The 25,442-nt window shown below is 51.3% G+C and overlaps 1 protein-coding gene across 1 annotated transcript; it reads right to left on the bottom strand.

Moving 5' to 3' along the window:
* Positions 1-434: 434 nt before the first annotated feature.
* On the bottom strand, positions 435-11,735 carry LOC100285891 (Small ribosomal subunit biogenesis GTPase RsgA 1, mitochondrial-like). Its single transcript, NM_001158781.2, has 5 exons — positions 11,009-11,735; positions 8,513-8,734; positions 7,857-8,045; positions 7,531-7,724; positions 435-903 (listed from the first exon to the last, which is right to left on the bottom strand). The coding sequence occupies exons 1-5, from the start codon at positions 11,588-11,590 to the stop codon at positions 729-731; spliced, it is 1,362 nt and encodes a 453-aa protein (NP_001152253.2). The 5' UTR covers positions 11,591-11,735; the 3' UTR covers positions 435-728.
* Between the last annotated feature and the right edge of the window lie 13,707 nt (positions 11,736-25,442).

Here is a 25,442-nt window from a genome sequence, read left to right as displayed (position 1 = left end):
CACTATGTAGTTACAGTGTATGACACTTGTTTAGAAATACACTATTTAGTTACAGTGTAGGAAAATAGGAAAATGTAGCTACGTGCAAGAAAAAAAAACTTTGTCCAAAAAATAGCATGGTATTGGTGAAATAATGTATGTGCTGCCAAACACCTTTTAGGGCTTTTTAGGACTAGTTTAGAAACTCTATTTTCCTAAATGATTTCTATTTTTCCAATAAAAATAAAGTAATTTCTAAGAAAATAGAAAACCCTTAAAAAAATAGGATTTCAAAACCAACCCTTAGTATAGAATATCATGGTATACATAAATTAGATTACGATCCAACTACAGATACAACCATAGTTTGTTAAAGGTTTTTTATAAAGATTATTGAGCTGGTGGTGGAAGAGTTTAAGTGTTAAATATGACCTACGGTTAATCACAATCTAATAGATTAGATGGTTTGCTTGCACGCTTGCATAGAAAGACTGCTTGTATAGCAGTCGTTGCCATCACGGTATTATCTTGATACTAAAAAAATTATGTTTCCAAACATGCCCTTAACGTTCTACCGCAAAGAAAAACGTCTGGAGCAACGTCAAGACACCCCGGGTTCCGGCCATTACGCTTCTACTTACAGTGATCAGCATACTGCTCAAGGGCATGGTGGTGGCACTACAAAACCAACTGTGTACAGCACCCAAAGGTTCCTTCATGCCGTTAGATCATCAGATGAAAAAAGATTATCATTTCCTAGAACGCTGCTTGACGTCAAACTGGTAGTCATCATCGAGGTCATCAACATCATCTTCGATTTCGTCAAGAATCGATTGGTTAATCTTCTTTCTAGACACCCTCCTGTGCTTCTTGAGTTCAAGACGAGGCTCTGCTTGCTTCACCCCCATGACACCTGTTTTGTACCTGAATCGAGATGGATGCACTTCATTAGTAGGACCCGAGATTTAGCATGTTAGTTTGGAAACTCGAATTCCCTTGAATTGGAGGGGATTGAGGAAACCCCTCCAATCCCCAGTGCTCGTTTGGTTAGGAGGGGATTGAAGAGGATTAGAGGAGATTAAATCTTTTACTAGTCAAAAATGAATAGAAAGAGATTTAATCCCCAAAATCCCCTATGAACCCTGGTCAACCGAACAAGGCCCCAAGACCAAAAGAATTTGAGTTTTCAAACTAGCCCTAAGGGTAGAAGCTGAGTACAAGAAACTAATATCAAGAAACGATGACAAACTTCATTTGTTTAGTCTAATACCATTCATATATATGGTGTTAGTGAATTGTCACTCTGCATTATTATACAGTACTAAAGACCAAGACATCTTCTGGAATGTATGTGCGATATATGAAAAAAACGGCTACATGACCAAACTTTTTGTCAGGATCCCTTCTACAACTGTTTAACAAGAGTATGGTGCTGGAAAAATAACAGCCCTCTAAAAAATTCAACCATGGCAGGTCAGTATAGCTCTTTGAATAGCCACCATCAGAATCATCATCATATGGTAAACGCATTACAATTATCAAACAGTTGTTCATCTAAGAACTTTGGCAGATTTGATACACCAACATTCTAGCTTTCCTGGGTTCACTTTATCAATCATGGAAAGAACAAAGCAATACTTCCTAATGCTACGTTTTATTCACTTGATATTGTTAGAGTACCCGTTAGGGTTCTAAGGTTAGCCCCTTATAATTATAGTCTCACCTCTGTGTAATGAACCAGGCCCAAATAACTTGGTCTATTAATACATCACCCAACCAACCATGAGTTAGGGTTGGGGTTTCCGATATGATATAAAGCTAGGTTGTTTTTTTTTCACTTCCCTCTCCCCACCCTCCCCCTCCAGCAGTCGTCGACCCCCAAGCCAGGTGTCGGCACCCACCCAAGGCCGGCCCTCTCCATCAACGGCGCCCACAAGTCGCCGGCCCCGCTTCCCCGCCGCCGGCCCCCAAGCCGCGGCCCTCTTCTCCGAGCCGCCGGCGACCCCACCACCGGTCGATCCCCTGTGCCCCACCGCCGGCCGCGCCCCTCTTCTTCCCCGTCGTCGGTCCCCTGTGTGCCGGCTCTTCTTCCCCGCCGCCAGTCCGCCTGCGCCTGATGGACTCCCCCGTCGACGCCGTCACGGCCCTGCAGGCCGCCGTGGCTGCAGCCGCCGCCGCCGCCGCCGCCGCCACCACCAGCACTGGTCCGGCCCTCATCCCCGACCCTGCTGCGTACAGCTTCGCGGTTGCGGCCAGCGCAGCCGCTGTGGTCCACACCACCACTGCGCTCAGCCCTCTCGCGCCCAGTGCAGCCGCTGCTACCAACGCGGCCAGTGCAGCCGCTGTGGTCCACACCACCACTGCGCTCAGCCCTCTCGCGCCCAGTGCAGCCGCTGCTACCAACGCGGCCAGCGCGTGTGCAGCCGGGCTCCTCCCCTCTGGGCTCGGCCTCCCGGGTTACCCGACGTGCAACGGCGCCCTCGCCACCGCTATGGAATCGAGACCTCTCTCGCCAGCCTGCTTCTCCCGATAGCCGCCTCGCGGCCTCCCCACCACTCGCCCACTCGTCGCCAACCCCACTTGGGCTCCCACGGCGCCCGCCACCGACTCCGCATTGGTTGCCGCCATCGCCACCATCCAAGTCGTCATGGCTGCCTCGCAGGAGCGCGAGCGCGCCGCGTCCCTCGCCTAGGAGCAAGAGCGTGCCATGGACGCCACCCTGACCGCCCAGATGGCCACCGCGCAGCACCTCATCCTCGTCCATCCTCCGGTCGCCCATGAGGCACCTCCGGTCACTCTAGAGGCCCCCCACGCCTCTGAACTCGACGCCTACCACATCGCCGCCCTCCACGCTCAGACCGTCGGGATGCACAACATTCGGTCCCTCGTGTCCATTGCGTTGGACCCGTCATCCTCCCACTACCCTCGTTGGCGGGCTCAGGTCGTTCTCACGCTTTGACGCTACGCTCTCACCGACCACGTCCTCAATAACCTCGTCGCCCCGCTGTTTCCATCGTGGTACCAGATGGACAGCATGGTCCTCTCGTGGCTCTACGGCACCATCACCGTTGAGCTACAGGACATCATCCACGACCAGGCAGACAGTGCTCGCCAGGCATGGCTCGCTCTCGAGGGACAGTTTCTCGGGAATTGGGAAGCTCGGACGCTCCACCTCGAAAACCAGTTTCACCAGTTCTCTCAGGGGGATCTCTCCGTTGGAGAATACTGCCGCCAAATGAAGGGAATGGTGGACTCTCTCCGTGATCTCGGCAAGCCCATCGTCGACCGTACCTTGGTGTTGAACCTTCTATGTGGCCTCAGCTCCCGCTACGGCCACCTTCTACGCTGTCCGCAACAAGCTTCTCCTCGAGGAGCTCACCTTGGAGACTGAGGCCCCTGCTCCAGCGTCGACCCTCTACAGTGCTCCTCCCGGCGGTCAAGCAACCTCGGGGGGCCAAGACCCTCGCCCTGCGTCGACTGGGGTCACTACCCGCACTCCACCCGCCGCCCCTACGGCCCCTCGTCTGGCTTCCAACGCCGACGGAGGTCGTCGTTCCCGCAAGGGCGGCCACGGTAACAGCGGCTCCACCCGGGGTGGTCCCTCTGGCCAAGGTGGTGGCCAGGCGTGACCGTCATTCTACAACACCTGGACCGGGACCATCGCCATGTAGCCGGGCCAGGCCCCGAGTGCCTCCCTCCCTCCTACGCCGGCCCTCCTGACCGCGCCTCCCTACAGCGTGCCCCCGACGACTCCGACTCCGCCCCAGCTCCCGCCACCGGGGACCCCCACTCCGACAGCTGGAGGGTGGGACCCAGCTGCCCTTGCTGCCGCCTTCAGCACTGGTGGTGACACCACCCCCGTCCGACTAGGTGGTCGACTCTGATGCGTCACACCACCACCACGGGCACGTTATCCCACTCCTCCCCCCATCCCTCTCATCCCTCCTCGATCGTCATTGGAAAAGGTTCCACTCTGCCAGTCACCTCAGTAGGTGTCTCAGTTTTCCTCAGACCGTTCTATCTCAACGACGTTCTCGTAGCTCCTCACATTACTCACAACCTTCTTTCTGTTCGTCGGTTCACCACCGACAATTCTTGTTCCATTGAGTTTGACCCTTTGGGTTTCCATGTGAAGGATATGGCCACCAGGACCCCCTCGCCCACTGTGAAAGCTCGGGCCCATCTACACGCTTCAGCTTCCTCCACCGGTGCGTCCTCCCCACCCGTCCTGGTCTCCACCACCTCCTCCACCACTTGGCATCGTCGTCTCGGCCATTCAGGACCCGACGTCATGACCAAGCTCAACAGTAGTTTAAATATTTCATGTGGTAGGGGACATTCTGAGGACCTCTTTCATGCTTGTCAGCTAGGCCGACACACTTGTGTCTCATTTCCTACATCTTCTAGAGTTGAGCAGGATTTTGATTTAGTTCATTGTGATCTATGGACTTCTCCTGTACTCAATCTTTCTGGATATAAATACTACTTGGTGATTTTAGATGATTTTTCTCACTTTCTTTGGACTTTTCCCCTTCGGCTAAAGTCCGACACGTTCACCACCCTCACTCACTTCTTCGCTTGGGTCTCCACCTAGTTTCGTCGTCCGGTTCGTGCCCTTCAGTGTGATAACAGCCGCGAGTTCGACAACAACTCCTCTTGCTCCTTCTTCCTCTCCCACGGTGTTCAGATGTGTCTCTCGTGCCCTTACATCTCTTCCTAGAATGACCAGGCAGAACACATCATTCACACCACCACCAACATGATCTGTTGCCTCCTCTTTCAGGCGTCTCTCCCTACCAGCTACTAGGCAGAGGCTCTGAACACCGCTACACATCTCCTCAAGCGCCTCCCCTCGAAGGCGGTGAGCCATCCCACCCCCACTTCGCCCTGTATGGCACAGCCCCCTCCTACAACCACCTTCGCGTGTTCGGCTGTGCCTGCTATCCCAACACTTCCGCCACCGCTCCCCATAAGCTATCTCCTCGCTCCACCCACTGCCTCTTCCTCGGTTACTCCCCTAACCACAAGGGGTATCGCTGTCTTGACCTCGTCACCAACCGCATACTCATCTCTCGTCACGTCGTTTTCGACGAAGATGTGTTTCCCCTTGCTGGCTCCTCCCCACCCATCGATCTCGACTCTCTCCTTGAGTCCGATCCGTTTCCCCCTCCACCTCGGTCACTCCCTCCTGTTCATCACATGTAGCCCAAACGCCTCGCCTTGCGCCGTTACCCACGCCACACGTGGCCTCGACGCCCCCTCTCGCGTCTCTCCTCGTGCCCCGCGCGGCCACGTCGACCCCTCCCGCACCACGCGCGGCACCGTCAACGAGCGTGAACCGCTTTGCCAACCCCGCTCTCGTCTACCACCGCCGCGGGCGAGCCACTGCCTCGCCCCCGCTGAACCAGCACTGTCGACAAGCGCGGCTCGCTTCGCCGACCCTGCCCTCGTCTACCACCGCCACGAGTTGGCCCCTCCCTCGGTCCTGAACGACCCATCAGCCCGCACCGAGCCTCCCGTGTACCCCCAGTCGCCATCCACCGCGACCCCGGGCACGTCCACCCGATGGTGACTTGCCACGCAGTCGGCGTTCTCCGCCCTATCGACTGGCTGATCCTGGCGGCCGACACGGCTGCCACTCCTTTGGATGCTTCCCCGGTCCCCTCCTCCGTTCGCGCGGCCCTCGTCGACCCCCACTGGTGTCACGCTATGGAGGAGTACCCGGCCCTGCTAGCCAACCACACCTGGAACCCGGTGCCGAGTCCACCAGGCACCAACGTGGTCACTGGCAAGTGGCTCTTTCGCCACAAGCTGACCTCAAACGGCTCCCTCGACCGCACCCAGTGCCCCGGAGTGGACTACGACGAGAGCTTCAGCCCCGTCATCAAGTTCGCCATCGTTCGAGTCATCCTCTCCCAGGACTGGGCGATCCACTAGCTCGATGTCAAGAATGCCTTCCTCCATGGCACTCTGATGGAGACTGTCTACTGCAGTCAGCCCACCGGCTTCGACACCGCTCGTCCGGACCTGGTCAGCCGGCTAAACCGCTCCCTATACGACCTCAAGCAGACGCTGCGTGCATGGTACAATCGCTTCGCCTCCTATTGGCCTCCATCGGCTTCGTCGAGGCCAAGTCGGGCACACCCATGTTCATCTACTGGCGTGGCGACGACACCATCTACCTCCTGCTCTACGTCGACGACATTGTGCTCACGACATCCACCGTCAACCTTCTACAGTGCATGATCGCCACCCTTCAGCGGGAGTTCGCGATGAAGGACTCGAGGCCTCTTCACCACTTCCTCGGTATCACCGTCGAGCGCCGACCTTAGGGTCTCTTCCTCCACCAGCGCCAGTACACCATTGACATCCTGGAGCGGGCTAGCATGTCCGACTGCAAAGCCCTGCTCCACGTCTGTCGACACTCAGGTGAAGCTCTCTGAGGACGACAGGCCCCGATCGCCGACGCGATGTCCTACCGAAGCCTAACCGGCGCGCTCCAGTACCTGACCTTCTCCAGGCCCGACATCGCCTACGTCGTCCAACAGGTGTGCCTGCATATGCACACCCCACAGGAACGCCACCTCACCGCTCTCAAGCGGATCCTACGCTACCTCCGTGGCTCCTTCGACTATGGCCTTCTACTCCAACCCTCTCCGACGTCGGAGCTCGTGGTCTACACCGACGCCGACTGGTTGGCTGTCCCGACACACGTCGGTCCACTTCCGGTTATGCCATGTTCCTAGGCACCAACCTCGTCTCCTGGGCCGCCAAGCGGCAACCCGTTGTCTCCCACTCCTGCGCAGATGTCGAGTACCGCGTCGTGGCCAACGGCATGGCAAAGGCCTCCTGGATGCGCCAGCTACTACAGGAGCTCCACAGTCCCCTCCAGCGCGCCACCCTCGTCTATTGCAACAACATCACACGGTCTACCTCTCCACCAATCACGTGCAACATCAGCGCACAAAGCACGTGGAGATTGACCTGACTTCGTCCGCGAGCATGTCGCTGCCGGTGACGTTTGGGTTCTCAGCGTCCCCACCACGCTACAGTTCGCCGACATCTTCACCAAGGGGTTACCGTCGAGTGTATTCACCGATTTTCAATCTAGTCTCAACATTTGTACATGATAGAGTTGAGACAGCAAGGGGTGTTAGAGTACCCGTTAGGGTTTTAGGGTTAGCCTCTTGTAATTACAGTCTCACCCCTATGTAATGGGTCAGTCCCAACTAACTTGGTCAATTAATACATCACCCAACCCTGATTAGGGTTAGGGTTTCCCACATATATGTTATGCCAGAACTGGTTATTTGTTTACCATAATTAAGTACACTACTGTTATACCAGTTTGTCAAATAAAAGAAAGTTACACCTGTGACAAAGTTACTAGGACATTTGCTTATGCAAGTGAACTTTCTAGGAAACTAAATTTCAATGTGTACAAAGTAAACTATGTGACCATGATTACAGGAGAATATTATACCATCTAGGCTCTACCATTAAAAAGAAAAGAAAGAAGATAGGACTATCTGTATATATGCCTTAGCATACCTGACATCACCTTCTCTTTTTGTTCCAAATGTCCGTAGCTGGATTTCTTCTCTAATTTTGATCTCATCAAGCATCTGGAGATAGTATGGATACCTTTCCCAGTCCCCCTTCACAGCACATCCATGCTCACCCAGGTGAACACAATCATTAAATAAGCATTTTTTGGGCTCGTTCTCTTTCAGCGCTTTTCTTATCTGGAGTATCCAATAATATTACTAGTAAGAAAATGATATAATAAATTGAAATACAGCCTTAACAGCACCACGTAATGAGCAGGCAGACGCTAGAAGTAAGAATTTAATATAGTAAAAATAATGAAAACAAACCTCAGGAAATGTTTCTGCAAGACTCTTTTTTGTCACTTTCATCAAACTAGGCTGGTTAAATCCAGGAGTATCAGCAAGGAAGCCTCCGCTAGCTATAGGAAGCAACGAGACATGGCGCGTTGTGTGCTTTCCTTTACCACTTTTCTTGGACACAGTTCCAACACGCTGTTCACCAAACCATTTACTATTCTGGTGAATGATAAACACAAGAAAAAGATATCAGTATCCACATCAAGACAGGTTTTAGATTTTACTACCACTAAAGTTGTGAAGCTTTGCAAAAGTGAATAAGATATCAAACAAGCGATATCCAGTTTGTAAGGTGCCCTGAAAAAGTGAAGAACATGTACCAAACCACAGTGCGCCTCTTTGGTGAGTCTTGTCCAACTAACCAGATCAGATACAGTACAGTACCAATCAATTCCCAACTTAAAATTAGTCCTCGATTCCAAATCTGATGAACTAATTCAATTAAGCTAATAAGCCATTTACCATGTTCTAAACTATTAAGTTATGTGATGAAAGAGGGCATTTTTAATAGAAATGCTAACGAAAGAAAATAAAGAAATTCTCAGTGAATTATAAATGCGAATTAAATTTTCAGAAATGTTATATAATAATCAGGAAAATCGAATAAATGATGAAATGACTATTACCTGTTCAACTAGTTTATGTATTGGATCTTCTTCTGATATGTCCTGGTTACACCTCAGTGCATTGATCAGGCTGGACTTCCCAACGCCGCTTGGACCAACAACTACAGTTGTTTGTCCTTCCAACATCTCTTCAAGAGCAGTAAATCCTGATTGCTTATCAACACTTAGAAACAGTGGATCATAGCCCCAACTCCTCAACCTATCTTCCCAGTATGCTATTGTCTGCAGTGCTAAAAAGCAAAGGATATCACTCAACCATATCACATAAACAGAACACTAAAGGATACCATAAATGCGATAATTACATATCTTACATCCAAATTTGAAGAACAGCAGAAGTGAGCAAATGCAAACAGAAATTCTATGTACACAGATTAGAATATCAATATCAGGCAGACGGGCAAGAATAAGAACAATAATTTATGAGTAGGACGGCCCTTGTTTTGCTTTACCAGCCCCAGGTGAGCCCCAAATAATGGACACAATCATCGGCGATGGGGTTTTAAAATGATACACATATCTTCGGGTATGTATTATGTACCAGGTCTCTGATAATTGACACTTTAGTAAAAGGGCGGTGTGCTTGCATTTTGAAGTTTTTACCCATGACAGCATAAAAAAACTCAACCCATGGAGGTAAGACAGCCCCTAGGCATTTTGCGTAAGATAAAAGGTAAACTTCTCACGTTTGTGCGGAAAAAAAAAACCGACACCCTACCTCACTCATATACATGACACTGTTGTCCTGTGAGTGCACCGGTCCTTAGATCTGTGTTTTTGGGACGCGGGACAACACGCAAACCATGCCCATGCGAGGTAGGGAGTCGAACTCCCGACCAGCTGCTTCCCACCACAAGGGCACTGCCACCAAGCTATCAGCTCGTTCACTGACAGCATCAAAGTTAATGCATAGTTTCAGCATTTAGAACGATTGCATACAATCCAGGTGACCTTTTGTGCATCTAAAGGAGCTGTCCCCAAACATATTTACCATGTATAGGTGGAGCAACTGGATGAGCTATATGGATCCCGATATTTGCACCATTAATGTTATTATTGACAAAGGTACCAATATCGCTGGAAGCAAAAGGTTTTAGGCTTAGTAGGTCTAAAACAGAGTATATGAAGTGTGATTTCAGTGCCATGGGGTATGAGGATGGCGATGTTAGTCTTGATGGGCAAGTGGTACCCAAGAAAGACACTTTTCGTTACTTAGGATCAATGCTTCAGAAGGAGGGAGACATCGATGAGGATGTCAGTCATAGAATTAAAGCTGGATGGTTGAAGTGGCGACAAGCTGCGGGTGTCTTATGCGACCCCCGGGTGCCACACAAACTAAAAGGCAAATTCTACAGGACAGCAATCCGGCCGGCTATGTTGTATGGAGCAGAATGTTGGCCCACTAAAAGACGACATGTCCAACAACTAAGTGTGGCAGAGATGCGTATGTTGCGCTGGATATGTGGCCACACAAGGAGAGATCGAGTCCGGAATGATGATATACGAGAGAGAGTAGGAGTGGCGCCAATTGAGGAGAAGCTTATGCAACATCGCTTGAGATGGTTTGGACATATCCAACGAAGACCTGAAGAGGCACCAGTGCATATCGGAATAATTAGGCGTCCCGAGAATGTGAAGAGAGGTAGAGGTCGGCCAACTTTGACGTGGACAGAGGCTGTGAAGAGAGACCTGAAGGAGTGGAATATTGATAAAGAGCTCGCCGCAGATAGGAAGGGGTGGAAGTGTGCAATTCACGTGCCAGAACCCTGATTTATAGTTTCGCTTTTCCTCCTTAATCGTTTGACCTTTCCTTGTGCCCATTTTAGATCTTGCTGGTTCTTGTGGGTTTTATCTCTTTTATGTGTTTCCCCGTTTCGTTGTTTTCGGTTCTCCTTTGCCTTTGTTTCCCTTTTCTGTTCTTTGGGGGTTGAGCTCTGAGGTTTTCATACGGGGTTTCATCTCTAGCCTACCCCAACGTGCTTGGGACAAAAAGGCTTTGTTGTTGTTGTTGTTGTTGACAAAGGTACCAATAATAGCACCTGCCAGCAGGAATTACTCTTGGTTGATAGACATTTTTTCCTTAAGATGTAGAAAGGAATGCTCAATTCTGGCCGTTGATACTGATAGTAATATTGATGTGAATAACAGGTAAATCCTGATGGTAAACCATTTTTTCCTCAGCAGCCAAAACAACTATACCTTAAATGCCCGAATTATAGGGATTGAAATCGGTTTGCCATGGCACTGGCCTTTCCTGTTCCATGAAAAAAAATGGTTTGCCACATTTTCTCTACAAAACCATTTTCCCGGTTCCCACTTCACTGAGCAGCTCACAACAAATCGTGGAATGAATTAGAGAATCCTTGTACACAAACCGCAGTCCTTACAATCTTATCTCAGATACAATGAACTGCAATCCAGCCAATCTGATTTACAGCTCAAATAGAGATGGATAGCAACTGAGTAACCAATTGGGGTGGGCGATGTTCACATTACCTGCTCGTCGACGAGCTCGACCTTGTTGAAGACGAGCACAAACGGAATTCCTGAAGACTCGGCCTCGACGAGGAACCGGGTGAGCGTGGCCGGCTCGGGCTTCGGCTGGTCGAGCGAGAAGAGCACGACAAGGCGGTCGACGTTGGCGACAGGCGGGTCGACAACCTCGGATCTCCGCTCGAAGACATCCTCGATCATCCCGCGGCGATCGGTCCAGTCGACCGCCCCGACGAGGACGCGGTCACCGACGAGCACGCGGCGGCGGATCTTCTTGAGCAGCGCGCGGACGACGCAGAGCAGGTCGGAGCCGCGGTGGTGGTCCAGCCCCGGGGCCGTGGCGTCCACGATGACGCGCATGAAGTTGGCCTGTGAGGCAGCGACGAGACCCGTGGCCTGACTGTGGAGCAGCTCCTCGGGAGGTGGGGGCGGGAGGGACGCCGCCAAGGGGAGAAGGCGCGGGTGGGGCGAGGAGTGGTGGCGGCGGAGCAGGAGGGGAAGGGGGATGGGGCTGTGGTGGAGAGGGAATGGGAATGGGATGCTGAGGCGGGGCAGCGCCACGGCGGTGGAGGGGAAGAGCGGCATTTCGCAGAGGCCAGAGAGGGGCCTGGAGCGCAGAGCGCAGTGGAGAGGCTGGTGTCCCCGCGGCCCGCGGGACGGCGCGGTGTACCACTGTACCCGCGGCTCGGGGGAGGAATTTTAGCATGGTAGCCTACATGGCGGACGAGCCGATAAGAGGGTAGGATGTGTTTAGGACCCGTTTGGTTAGGAAACTGATGTTTCCTGCATTATATTCTCGCTCTTCACTTTTTTATTTGGTTTGTAAAATAAACTGAGTTGATCATCATCTTATCTCTTATAGTTAGTAATAATATGAGTAATATGGTCATCACACTAAATTTGAGGAATGAACCCATAATACGACATCTCATTTTAGATGGAGTGATTCCTCAAACCAAACACCTCCTAAAGTTTAGTCTCTATCCTATTTGGTTCTAAAAACTAAAAATATTTAAAAAGGATTAAATAAATCATAAGAGGACCAAAGTATCTTTTAATATTTTCTTGTTATTAATGCAACTGAAATAAAAGAGTGGCAAAAGGTGGAATTAATATATATTAGTCCCTTTTAGTCACAACTTGAGGGACTAGAGATTAAAACACTTTAGTCTCTTTTTTAGTCCCACCGTTTAGCAATTTAGAGACCAAATGAGACGTTTAGCAATTTAGAGACCAAATGAGACTAAAATAGAGGAACTAAAACCAAACGGAACCTCAGAAAAAATTGGATTTTTGAACTCCAAACAATGTCCCTAGAACATCTCCAAAATGTGACCTATAAAAATATCCTATAATTTAAAAGTAAGTATATTTTATAGAATTTAAGGCAACAACAAAATATTCTGCTCTAACAATAAAGCAGCAAATCTAGGGCCCCTTTGGCAGGGCTTATTTTTCAGCTTCGGCTCTGGCTCATGCAAAAGTTGTGCCAAACACCTATTTTTCAAATGGCTTCACCAGTGAAGTGCTTTTCCAAAATGAACTAGAGGGCATGAGCCAAAAAAAGTGGCTCACCCGGCTTCAGCTCACGTCATTTTTGCACAATAGCCCTCCTACCAGTCCAAATTATTTTTTTTGGTCCTGCTCTCAATCCCTAGCCACGTACAGGAGAGATCTATAAAAAGTAAACTATACAAGGGTCTTTCTGAAAAACAACCTATAAGCCGTTTTGCCAAATGATTTTTCAGAATGGCTTTGGCTCATCTAAAGAAGTGGCTTCACCTCGTGAGTCAGAGCCAAAGCTGTTTTTGGAGAAGCCAGAGCCCTGCCAAAGGGGCCCCTAGATTATGGGGTAGACTACCACGATGTAGTATATTCGAGGGTGCTTATCAGTGGGAAAATCCTCCGGCCAGGTGGCGGAATGCACCCGCCCTAATCTTAAGACGAGGAGGGGGCCTAAGCGCTCGCCTGTTTGGTGAATTTCGGATGAACACAAGAACACTCGAGGGTTTATAGTGGTTCAGGCCGCTAGAGCATAATACCCTACCTCCATTGTGTGTAAGTTGTATTCCACGTGTCCCTTGTAACGCTGTGTCCCCTCCCTTTTATAGTTTAAGGGGGTACATACAAGGATGCTGAGCCCCGACATGCGGGCCCAGGAGCATAATGGAAGGAATACATTATGTGAATAATTAATGCTGACAGCACACATGAGTAGAGGCGTATAGGTGGAGCCGTTCAGATTCTCCCCACCTTAGTAACGCATGAGTAATTAGCGGGAGTCATGATGACTGCAGTCCATGCGGTATTGATAGGCAGTGACCCTTTTCCTGGTAACGCGGGAGTAATGGTGAGTCATTGTCCTTGCTATGGTAACGTGTGAGTAACAGCACGGCCCACGCAACGTGTACTGGGCGCGTCGCCTGTCACTGGAATGGACAGACGCACGTCTTATCCGTAATAAATGGAAAGTCGCGCGTAGCGCAGAGGCTTTATGTCAGGCTCCACCCGTTGGCTTACGCCGCGCACAGTAGGCCACGTGGAAGCATCGGGTCTCCGCCTGGGCGGGGAGCAGGAGTGTATGTGATAAGGTCCGGATCCCACAAGATCAGGTCTGGACACGTGTCGGCATCAGACCCCGCCTGGGTCCTGATTAAGGACCGGGTATGCTCTGTCCTGGGACCCTGGGACCCCACTGTGGACGGCCTGGACCCCATATAGGGGGTCTGGATCCCATTCCAAGGGTCCGGTTCGCACACGTGGAGGTCCTAGACCAGACTTGGAGGCTCGGATCGTATATACAGGGGTCCGGCACCTTCCCATGAGGGTCCGTACTCACTGGTGATACCTCAGAGTATGTCACTTTCTCTGGACACGTGGTGGCACCGGACCCGCCCATGTGGAGGGGTCAGATGCTGTTGCTGGCCCAGAGTAGTCGCCCGAGGCTGGGGCGAGTCATGGCCTGGTCCCACATACAGCTCCTTTACCACGCGACTAAAAATAGTTGTGTGGGTACTGCGTCTTTATACAGTAGTAAGGGGTACCCTAGTTTCAGGGTACCGATAGTGGCCCCCGGACCCAACTCAGGGGAGGATGCGAGCCTACAGGTGGGGCCAAAGCTTATACTTTGCCTCAACATGGCCTGATCGGTGATTGGTGCGCTGTTTTAGCATGTCTGCTGACGCGCCCGCTGTCAATCCACCTTCAGTCACGTCAACTGCCATATCTGTCCCCGTGGCTGACTGACCCCCGGTCCCCACGCCTGGTGGTTTCGTCGGGCCACGCGCGGGGCGCCTTGTTGCCGCTGCACTAGTTTAAAATAACCTTTTGTCTTCTGCAGCGGCCCCAAGAAGGCATGCTATCGCGTGCGGCGGTTCGCATCCCGCTCTGTCCGCACCCAAAATTCGGCACACGAACTGTATGACTTGTGGACCCGGGCCCCCGTGTTAGACACTAGGCTGCCTGGGTCCTAGGTGCTCATCGAACGGGATTTCTTGCGGCGTTTCAGGGGCGCGCGGGAGAGTTTCCTTGAGAAGGGATTCAGGTTTCCTTGAAAAAGGATTCACCCCGCGTGCAACAGTTACCTTTTCGCATTCTCTCCCAATCGGCTGCGCCCCTTTGCCTTCGTGCTCCTGTGTTCCACGCCCGCGCTGCCGCACACGCCATGGCTTCGCTCGGTCATCCTGATCGCTTTCAGGATGAGGAAGCGCTCAATCTGGTGCGTGGCCTGCTTGGGTGGAGCGCGCCAGGGCTCGCCGGAAGAATCCGTGTCGGCGCTGCCCCCCTTGGCGATCTCGCCGCCGGGGAGTTTGTGTTGTTCACCTCCTACATCTCTTGTGGGTTGGCGCTGGCGATTTCTCCCTTCTTCCTACTACTGCTGGAGGAGTTCAGGCTTCAGCTTCAACACCTCACGCCCCACTCCATCCTCCAGGCAGCAATCTTCGTCCACCTCTGCGAGATGTTCGTAGGTGTGGCCCCCTGCACTTCCCTCTTCTGCTACTTCTTCGTGCTGGTCAAGTCTGAGAAGACTAGGGACCACATCGGTGCCTACTACTTTCAGACGAGGCCAGATCTGGTCGTAGTCTACATCCCCACCTTTGGTAGTGCGAGGTGGGAAAACTGGCACAACGACTGGGTGATTGCCAGCACCGAGGCCAACGACCACCTCATCCTGCCGAGCGATGGGCCAGCGCTCGACCGCAAGCAATGGAGGACCATGCCATCCCTCTCGCCAGAGTTCCTGCCCGTATTGGACAGGATCAAGGTCTTGGCTACGGGCGGCCTGACATCGATGCACATGGTCGGCGATCTCCTGAAGCGCCGGATCGCGCCACTGCAGAGGAGGTCGCGCCTATCCTGCTGGTTCACTGGCCTGAACGACATCGGTAGGATTCAGCGCGTGCCGGGTACAGATCTGTCCTAGGACGAGCTGGAACTCCTGGTGGGGGAATTACTGGGGAGACTTTTGTCCCTGAATCCCTGATACTCCCCCAGGACATCTCGGCGCTCTGTGATGACCCAGGCCTGAGGATGGCGATCTTGGCCACGTTGCCGACCCTCGACGACAGCGGCGTGGCGGTTCGCCAGACCGGCGGTCGGAACCCCCTCCGTGGGATCCGGATCTCCAATGCACCGGCTGGAGGTCCCCAGCCCGCCGGTGTGGCTCCCAGCGCCAATCCCGCTGTGGCCCCCAGACCCTTGGACAAGGGCAAAGGGGTTGCAAGCAGTGCTTCCGCCCCAGGTAGCTCCGGGGGGTCGGAGGAGGAGAGGCGACACAGGCTACGTCGCGCTGATGGGTCACTCGTTTCGGAGCCCCTCAGAAGCGCCAGAGGGCTGCAGGTGGGGCCGAGGAGGCCAGCTCCTAGGCTCGCGACGAGCAGAGGCGCGTGAGTCCTTTGATTCCGCCGCCACCACCACCATCTGGGGGGTGATTACTCCTAGGAGCACCAGCAACAGCAACAACAACAGCAGCAGGAGCGGCGATCGCCTCGCTTCCAGGGTCACTGGAAAGTTCAGGGCCCCAAGTAAGTGTAGTCCCTTTTTCCACGAGTCTAATCATCATGCCGACAAGTCTTAACCCATCATCTGTTTGCCAGGGCTTCTTCCTCCGCTGCTCCAAAGGCCACGCCTCCTCTGCCAGATACTAGGCCCACCGACGGGTCTAGCTCTTAGCAGCAGGAATCCGCTGAGGGTGGTGCCGGTGGTCCGCTCCCAGCTGCTGCCAGGACAGCGCCAGCGGCTTCCCATGCCCCAGCCGAGGATTCGGCGGCAGCGGCGCCAGCGTCAGGCGGCGTCGCAGTGGCGGAGGAGGTCCTAGCTGGGGGATCTACGCCCACTCCCGACACTGGGGGTGACACAGGAGGCGCATCCAGCTCCAACCCTCTGCCTGCTCCGGAGGAGATGGAGGTGGTGTTTGGGCGACGACTCTGGTCGGGTGCCGAGCAAGAAGCTGCGCCAGTCCCCCTCCCCTGCATGCTGTCCCGTGCCCACCAGGTCCTTAGTGAAACTGAGGCAGCAATCTTGCGGGAGTGGGAGGCGCTTGAGGCTGAGCACCAGCGCCTCAGTGACTGGCGCACCCAACTGGAGGAGCGCACCAAGACGGCGTCCCGACAGTTCACCTCCGAGCGGTCCCAACTCGAGCGGGACCGCTAGGAGTACAAGAAAGACCTCTAGAGGGTGTGCGCCAGGGAGCTGGAGGCGTCCCGGAGGGAGAAGAAGGTGGCCAGGAGGGAGGAAGCCGTGACCCAGAGGGAGGCCCTCACGACAGAGTACCAGGCCAAGCTGAGTGCTCTAGACCAGACTCTGGAAGCCCAGCGGGCCCAGCAGGTCAAGGTTGTGAAAAGGCTGCAGAATTGGTAGCAAGAGCTCGAGGGCAAGGCCAGCGACGCCGCCCTCGCTGAGGAAAACCTTAAGGCGAAGGAGCAGTCCTTGGATAGGCGGGAGACGGACCTCGCCAGGCGAGAGACGGATCTCACCTTCAGGAAAGAGATGCTCACCCGATGAGGCGAGTTGCTGGCCGAGCACGAGCTCGAAACAGAGGAAAAAGAGAGGAAGCTGGAGGAGCAGATTCGCTAGTTCAATGCGGCGCAGGTGGCGCCGGGCCCCCAGGCAATGGAGGCCACCAGAAAGGCCCTCGAGGATCTCCAGGCAGAACACCGCGCCGGGGTCCAGCGCATCACCGAGTGGGCCGGCGAGGCAAGCACGGCACTGGTGCCACTAGGGATGAGCCCCATCCCAGTGTTGGAGCTGCCAGTGTCGATCTCCGATGCCCTCCCGGTGCTGGACTCTGCCGCCGATCGCCTCCGACGCCTAGATCAGATCCTCGGTGCCCGCCTGAAGGCAGAGGGCAGCAAGCTCTGCCGAGCGGTGGTTGAATACGTCCTGATGTGCTTCCGGAGTCACGACCCCGCCATATCCTTGGCGCCGGTGATCGACGGTCCGGTAGCTGCCACAGAAGATGCCGCCCGGGAGAGTGTACAAGATGACGTGGAGACGGTGGCCGCTCACTTTCAGCGTGATCCTGCCGACGCCGTATAATCAATCCTGTAGAAACAAGGCGAGGGTTCCACTAGGGGGCGACTGTAATAACTTTTGGTTTTGTAACATATTCTAAGAACCGCTAATGAGGTAGCACTGGAACTTAAACTTATCTGTATGTTATTTGTCCTTGCTGTGTGTAGCGTCATTGACTTCCCCCTGGTACTTGGCCCCCCTGGGAGGTAGGCTTAACGTGTCGAGGCTGGATACCAGTATACCAAAGATAAAATTGGTGGTCCAACCCCTAGGAGGTAGTCTCTACAGTTTGAGACTACCTACTACTGGACTGGGACCTGGACCTGCACACAGCTTCGGCTTTGAAGTTTTTAGGAGCACACCCATAGGACCCACCATCTGGTATCTTTCATCCTTTGATTCATGCAATAGGACCTACAAGATTTAGCCTAGGAAGCCAAGTTGTATGCCCGGACCCACAGGATCACAGTTCCAAATACTAGGGTACCCGTTGCAGAGTGGTGGAGCATGCAGGCTTAGGGTACGGAACCATGCTAAGCAGCTAAAGAGCTTTGGACCACTCTAGGAGACGAGCGCCCTTTCTCTAGAACTGGACCCCAGGTTTCTGGACCCCCTGCAACAGTTGAGGGGTCCTGAACTGCAAGCCTGGCTACTCAATTCGGGTGTCATCATACCAGCAAGGGTGGGAAACTGTATGGGTGGGTTAGATAAAAAATAATGCTCGTAAACTGAAGTAGAATAAAACCATCACAAAAGCACATCTGGGGGGTAAATCCTTTCCTTATAACTTGATATACATGGGTGTAGACCAACAGACCGGGCTTACAAGGGCGGGCCTCACCGGATTGACGCACACATATGTGCAACCTAGTTACAAAGGAAGAAAACTCAACCCCCCGTTTTGCTTCTATGGATAGAACTTATGGAGATGCTCTATATTCTAGGGATTGGGAAGAGGTACTCCTTCTGTTGTGGCAAGGCGGACACACCCGGGTCGGCATATTTCTGTCACCTTGAAGGGTCCTTCCCAACTGGGGGAGAGTTTGTGGAGCCCTTCTCGGTTCAATACTCGCCTTAGGACTAGGTCCTCGACCCTGAGCTCCCTACTATGCACAAACCGCTGGTGGTAGCGCTTGAGCGCTTGGTTGTACCGTGCATTCCGGATCGCCTCTCGCCATCTATGTTCGTCGATGAAGTCCACGTCCTCACGCTGCAGTTGTTCCTGCATAGATTCATCGAAAGCCTGGACCCGTGGCGAGCCCATAATGATTTCCGGGGGAAGACATGCTTCAGCCCCGTAGACCAGGAAGAACGGGGTCTCTCCGGTAGCTCGGCTGGGTGTGGTCTGGTTCCCCCATAGTACACACGGCAGCTCGTTGACCCAATTTGCACCATGCTTTTTTAAGCAGTCATAAGTGTGTGTCTTGAGTCCCCTGAGGATTTCTCGTTTGCCCTCTCAGCTTAGTCGTTGCTCTTGGGATGAGCCACAGACGCAAAGCAGAGCTGGGTGTCGATGCCCTCGCAATACTCTTGGAAGAGCCGACTTTTGAACTGGGCCCCGTTGTCCATAATGATATGGCTTGGGACCCCAAATCTACAAATAATCGACTTGAGGAAGGCAACAACAGCACCCTGGGTGATACTGACCACAGGGGTGGCCTTTGGCCACTTTGTGAATTTGTCGATAGCGACGAAGAGGAAACGGTACCCGCCGACAGCCCTGGGGAATGGTCCCAGGATATCTACCCCCCATACGGCGAATGACCAGGAGGGTGGAATCATTTGTAGAGCCTGAGCCGGTGTGTGTATCTGCTTTGCATGGAACTGACATGCTTTGCAGGACTTTACCAACTCAGATGCATCCTGGAGAGCGGTTGGCCAATAGAAATCGTGCCGGAAGGCCTTACCAACCAGTGTGCGGGATGATGAATGACTTCCGCACTCACCTCCATGGATCTCCGTGAGCAACTCATGGCCCTCCTCCTGGGTGATGCACCGCATGAGAATGCCGTTGGCGCCACGGCAGTATAGATCCCCTTCTACCACCATGTATCGTTTAGCCAACCGCACTATGCGCTCTGCGGACACATGATCTTCAGGAAGGATATTTTCTTTCAGGTAGTCTCGGACCCCAGAGATCCATGCATCGGGACCACTCTGAGCTACTTGCTGTGGCGCTAAGAGGTTGGCAGGACCCTCTGTAGCACACACAATCCTTGGTGGGTTCTACAGATGGAACGCCACTGGGACCGCTAGCTTCGAGGTGCTAGTCTCGCCCCCTTCGCCCGGTTCGGCAGGCTGGGCGGTAGGTAGAGATGGCAATGGGTACAAACCCGCTGGGTTTTGCCATCCCAAACCCGTACCCGTGAAAAATATCTATGCCCATTAAAAAAACCCATACCCATGACGGGTTTGAGATTTTTCGCAAATCCGTACCCATCGAGTTAGCGGGTACCCATGGGTTACCCGTGGGTTTCATCTCTAATATACTTGTTCTTCTCATAATCAATAAGTATCGTAATGATTAATGATACCATGATCCAAAATCTATGTAATGAACAACGAGTTCATGATTTGGTATAAAAATTATTAGTAGAGAGAATGAAATACAAATAATAAGTTGTATAATTAAGTGACCTTTGAAAGTCACCTAGAGGGGGGTGAATAGGCAAATCTGAAATTTATAAAGTTTGAGCACAACTACAAGCCAGGGTTAACGTTAGAAATATAATTGAGTCCGAAAGAGAGGGCGAAAAACAAATCACAAGCGAATAAGAGTGGATGACACGGTGATTTGTTTTACCGAGGTTCGGTTCTTGTAAACCTACTCCCCGTTGAGGTGGTCACAAAGACCGGGTCTCTTTCAACCCTTTCCCTCTCTCAAACAGTCACTTAGACTGAGTGAGTTTCCTTCCTTGATTTCCCGGGTCACTTAGACCACGCAAGGACCACCACACAATTGGTTTCTCTTGCTTCGCTTACAAGGCTTTGAGAGTAAGAATGAGAGAAAGAAGAAAGCCAACCAAGCAACAAGAACAACAAAAGAACACAAGTCGATCTTCTCACAAGTCCTAAAATCTAGAGTTGAATTGTGGACTTTGATTCGATCGATGGCTTTGATTTGTGTCTTGGAGTGTTGTATATTGCTCTTGTATTGAATGAGGAGTAGTGAATGCTTGGATGTCTTGAAGAGTGGTGGTTGGGGGTATTTATAGCCCCAACCACCAAAATGTCGTTGGGGAACTCTGCTGTCGATGGGCGCACCGGACAGTCTGGTGCGCCACCGGACACTGTCCGGTGCGCCAGCCACGTCACCCAACCGTTAGGGTTCGACCGTTGGAGCTTCTGACATGAGGGCCACCGGACAGTCCGGTGATACACCGGACAGTCACTGTTCACTGTCCGGTGCGCCATCTGACGCCTGCTCTGACTCTGCGCGCGCAGTCGCGCACTGTTCACTGTTCCTGTAGCTGTTGCAGACGACCGTTGGCGCAGATAGCCGTTGCTCCGTATGGCACACCGGACAGTCCAGTGCTACACCGGACAGTCCGATGAATTATAGCGGAGCGGCTCCCAGAATTCCCGAAGGTGGCAAGTTTGGAGTTGATCTCCCTGGTGCACCGGACACTGTCCGGTGGCACACCGGACAGTCCAGTGCGCCAGACCAGGGCAGCCTTCGGTTGTCTTTTGCTTATTTTATTTGAACCCTTTCTTGGACTTTTTATTGGTTTGTGTTGAACCTTTGGCACCTGTAGAACTTATAATCTAGAGCAAACTAGTTAGTCCAATTATTTGTGTTGGGCAATTCAACCACCAAAATTATTTAGGAAAAGGTGTAAGCCTATTTCCCTTTCAATCTCCCCCTTTTTGGTGATTGACGCCAACACAAACCAAAGCAATTTTTGGTGATTGATGCCAACACAAACCAAAGCAAATATATAAATGCAGTGCTTAATGTAAGTGCAAAGGTTACTTGGAATTAAACCAATATACTTTTCATAAGATATGCATGGATGCTTTCTCCTAATTTTAATATTTTGGACCACGCTTGCACCACTTGTTTTGTTTTTGCAAATGTTTTGGAAATTCTTTTCAAAGTCTTTTGCAAATAGTCAAAGGTATATGAACAAGATTTTGAGAAGCATTTTCAAGATTTGAAATTTTCTCCCCTTGTTTCAAATGCTTTTCCTTTGACTAAACAAAACTCCCCCTCAATAAAATTCTCCTCTTAGTGTTCAAGAGAGTTTTAGATATTAATTTTGAAACGGGTCATACCAATTTGAAAATTATATCAAAAATAAGATACCAATCGAAAAACTTCTTTTAATACAAATTGAAAAACTACATTTTTGAAATTGGTGGTGGTGCGGTCCTTTTGCTTTGGGCTAATACTTTCTCCCCCTTTGGCATGAATCGCCAAAAACGGATACTTGTGAGTGAAATATAAGCCCTTTTCAAACTTTCTCTCCCCCTTTGGCAAATAATATATGAGTGAAGATTATACCAAATTGGAGAGCGGTGCGGAGTGAAGGCGAAGGATGAATAATTCGATGGACTGGAGTGGAAGCCTTGTCTTCACCGAAGAACTCCATTTCCCTTTCAATCTATGACTTAGCATAAAATACACTTGAAAAACACATTAGTCATAGCAAGTGAAAGAGATATGATCAAAGGTATATAAATGAGCTATGTGTGCAAAATATCAATCAAAATTTCTAGAATCAAGAATATTTAGCTCATGTCTAAGTTTGGTAAAAGTTTTCTCATCTAATGGCTTGGTAAAGATATCGGCTAATTGTTCTTTGGTGCTAACATATGCAATCTCGATATCCCCCCTTTGTTGGTGATCCCTCAAAAAGTGATACCGAATGGCTATGTGCTTAGTGCGGCTGTGCTCAACGGGATTATCCGCCATGCGGATTGCACTCTCATTATCACATAGGAGAGGGACTTTGGCTAATTTGTAACCATAGTCCCTAAGGGTTTGCCTCATCCAAAGCAATTGCATGCAACAATGGCCTGCGGCAATGTACTCGGCTTCGGCTGTAGAAAGAGCTACATAATTTTGTTTCTTAGAAGCCCAAGACACCAGGGATCTTCCCAAGAACTGACAAGTCCCTGATGTGCTCTTTCTATCAATTTTACACCCTATCCAATCAGCATCGGAATAACCAATTAAATCAAATGTGGATCCCTTGGGGTACCAAAGGCCAAACTTAGGTGTATGAACTAAATATCTCAAGATTCGTTTCACGGCCCTAAGGTGAACTTCCTTTGGATCAGCTTGGAATCTTGCACACATGCATACGGAAAGCATAATATCCGGTCGAGATGCACATAAATAGAGTAAAGATCCTATCATCGACCGGTATACCTTTTGATCTATGGATTTACCTCCCGTGTCGAGGTCGAGATGCCCATTAGTTCCTATGGGTGTCTTGATGGGCTTGGCATCCTTCATCCCAAACTTGGTGAGTATGTCTTGAATATACTTCGTTTGGCTGGTGAAGGTTGAAAGGGAAATATGCCCTTAGGCCATTTCTAAGTATTTTGGTGATTGAGTGCCAACGCAAGTGCTTTTGTGTTGATCTATGCAATGTGGTGGACAAAGTGCAAATCATGTCAAAAGGTATGTTTCTAAACTTAGTACTTTGTTTTAAGGACTAATGTATTGTGTCTAAGTGCTGGAAACAGGAAAGATTGAATTGGAAATGAGGTGGCTCTGTTATGCCAAAGTCAGCTCGGTCTGGGTGCACCGGACAGTGTCCGGTGTGCCAGGCTGGCTCAGGCGAACTTGCCGCTCTCAGGAATAAATTAACGGCGTACGGCTATAATTCACCGGACTGTCCGGTGTGCACCGGACTGTCCGGTGAGCCAACGGTCGGCCGGGCCAACGGTCGGCTGCGCGATCTGCGCAAGACACGTGGCCGAGCCAACGGTCGGGAGGGGGCACCGGACAGTGTCCGGTGCGCCAACGGCTCCCAAGCGCCAACGGTCGGCTTCGCCAAATAAGGAAGGATATCCGCACCGGACTGTCCGGTGCGCCAGGCGACAGAAGGCAAGATCAGCCTTCCTGGAATGCTCTCAACGACTCCTAGCTGCCTTGGGGCTATAAAAGGGACCCCTAGGCGCATGGAGGAAGATACCAAGCATTCCTTGAGCACTCTTGATCACTTGCACTCCATTCTTGCGCACTTGTTCGACATTCTAGTGATTTGAGCTCCGTTCTAGTGTGCTAGTCTTTTGAGCTTAAGTCTGGGTCTTCTGTGTGCGTATTTGCTGTGATCTTTGTGTCTTGTGTGAGTTGCTAATCCCTCCCTTACTCCGTGCTTCTTTGTGAACATCTATGTAAGGGCGAGAGACTCCAAGTTGTGGAGATTCCTCGCGAATGGGATATAGAAAAGAAAAGCAAACACCGTGGTATTCAAGTAGGTCTTTGGACCACTTGAGAGGGATTGATTGCAACCCTCGTCCGTTGGGACGCCACAACGTGGAAGTAGGCAAGTGTTGTACTTGGCCGAACCACGGGATAAACCACTGTGTCTACCTGTGTTGATTCTCTTGTGGTTATTGTGTTTCGCTAAGACTCTTCTCTAGCCACTTGGCAATATTGTGCTAACGCTTAACCAAGTTTTTGTGGCATTAAGTTCAAGTTTTATAGGATCACCTATTCACCCCCCTCTAGGTGCTCTCAATTGGTATCAGAGCCGTTCTCTTCACGAAGGGACTAATCGCCCGAAGAGATGGATCCTAAGGGGAAGGGAATCGTGATCAACGATAAGGAGAAGGAGTCCTTCGTCAACGAGCCGAAGGATGACAAGCCTACCGACTCGGGCTCGGGCCACAGACGCAAAGATGGGAAGAAGAAGAAGATGAGACGCATCAAGGAGATCGTGTACTACGACGACAGCGATGAGTCCACTTCTTCCCAAAAGGACAACGACGACAACGACTACGACAAACGAAAGACGGTTAACTCAAACTTTTCTTTCGATTATTCACGTATCCCGCATAGCTCAAATGCACATTTGCTTTCCATCCCTCTTGGCAAACCTCCACACTTTGATGGGGAGGACTACGGATTTTGGAGTCACAAAATGCGTAGTCACTTGTTCTCTCTCCATCCAAGCATATGGGAGATTGTTGAGAATGGAATGAAATTTGATAGCTCGGATAGTCCTATATTTATTAATGAACAGATTCATAAAAATGCACAAGCTACTACTGTGTTGTTAGCCTCTTTGTGCAGGGACGAGTACCATAAGGTGAGCAGCTTGGACAATGCCAAGCATATCTGGGACACCCTCAAGATCTCTCATGAGGGGAACGACGTCACCTTACTCACCAAGATGGAGTTGGTGGAGGGCGAGCTTGGAAGATTCGCGATGATAAGGGGCGAGGAGCCAACCCAAACATACAACCGGCTCAAGACCCTCATCAACAAAATAAGGAGCTACGGAAGCATGCGATGGACGGACCACGACGTCGTCCGCCTAATGCTAAGGTCCTTTACTGTACTTGATCCACATTTGGTGAACAATATTCGTGAAAATCCTAGGTACACCAAGATGTCGCCCGAAGAAGTCCTTGGGAAGTTCGTAAGCGGGCGAATGATGATCAAGGAGGCGAGATACGTGGACGATGCGTTGAACGGTCCAATCCATGAGCCTCAACCCATTGCTCTCAAGGCAACGAGGAGCAAGGAGGCGCTACCTAGCAAGGTGGCACAAGTTGAGGCGGCCGGACTCAATGATGAAGAGATGGCCCTCATCATCAAGCGCTTCAAGACGGCGCTAAAGGGTCGCAAGGGACAACCAAGCAAGACCAAGACAAAGGGGAAGCGCTCATGCTTCAAATGTGGTAAGATTGGTCATTTTATTGCTAACTGTCTCGATAATGATAGTGACCAGGAACAAGGGAGCAA

The sequence above is a fragment of the Zea mays genome, chromosome 10, assembly GCF_902167145.1.
Source record: "Zea mays cultivar B73 chromosome 10, Zm-B73-REFERENCE-NAM-5.0, whole genome shotgun sequence".
Lineage (NCBI taxonomy): Eukaryota > Viridiplantae > Streptophyta > Magnoliopsida > Poales > Poaceae > Zea > Zea mays.
This window is presented reverse-complemented; position numbering and strand designations above follow the sequence as displayed.

What these genes read in the sequence shown, in the direction of transcription:
- LOC100285891 (NM_001158781.2), bottom strand. Translation starts at nt 11,590, where the DNA reads ATGCCGCTCTTCCCCTCCACCGCCGTGGCGCTGCCCCGCCTCAGCATC. An exon ending in TTGCAGAAACATTTCCTGAG is followed by an intron (nt 7,725 to 7,856) that starts GTTTGTTTTCAT and finishes TGGATACTCCAG; the next exon opens with ATAAGAAAAGCGCTGAAAGA. An exon ending in AAAAGAGAAGGTGATGTCAG is followed by an intron (nt 904 to 7,530) that starts GTATGCTAAGGC and finishes ATCTCGATTCAG; the next exon opens with GTACAAAACAGGTGTCATGG.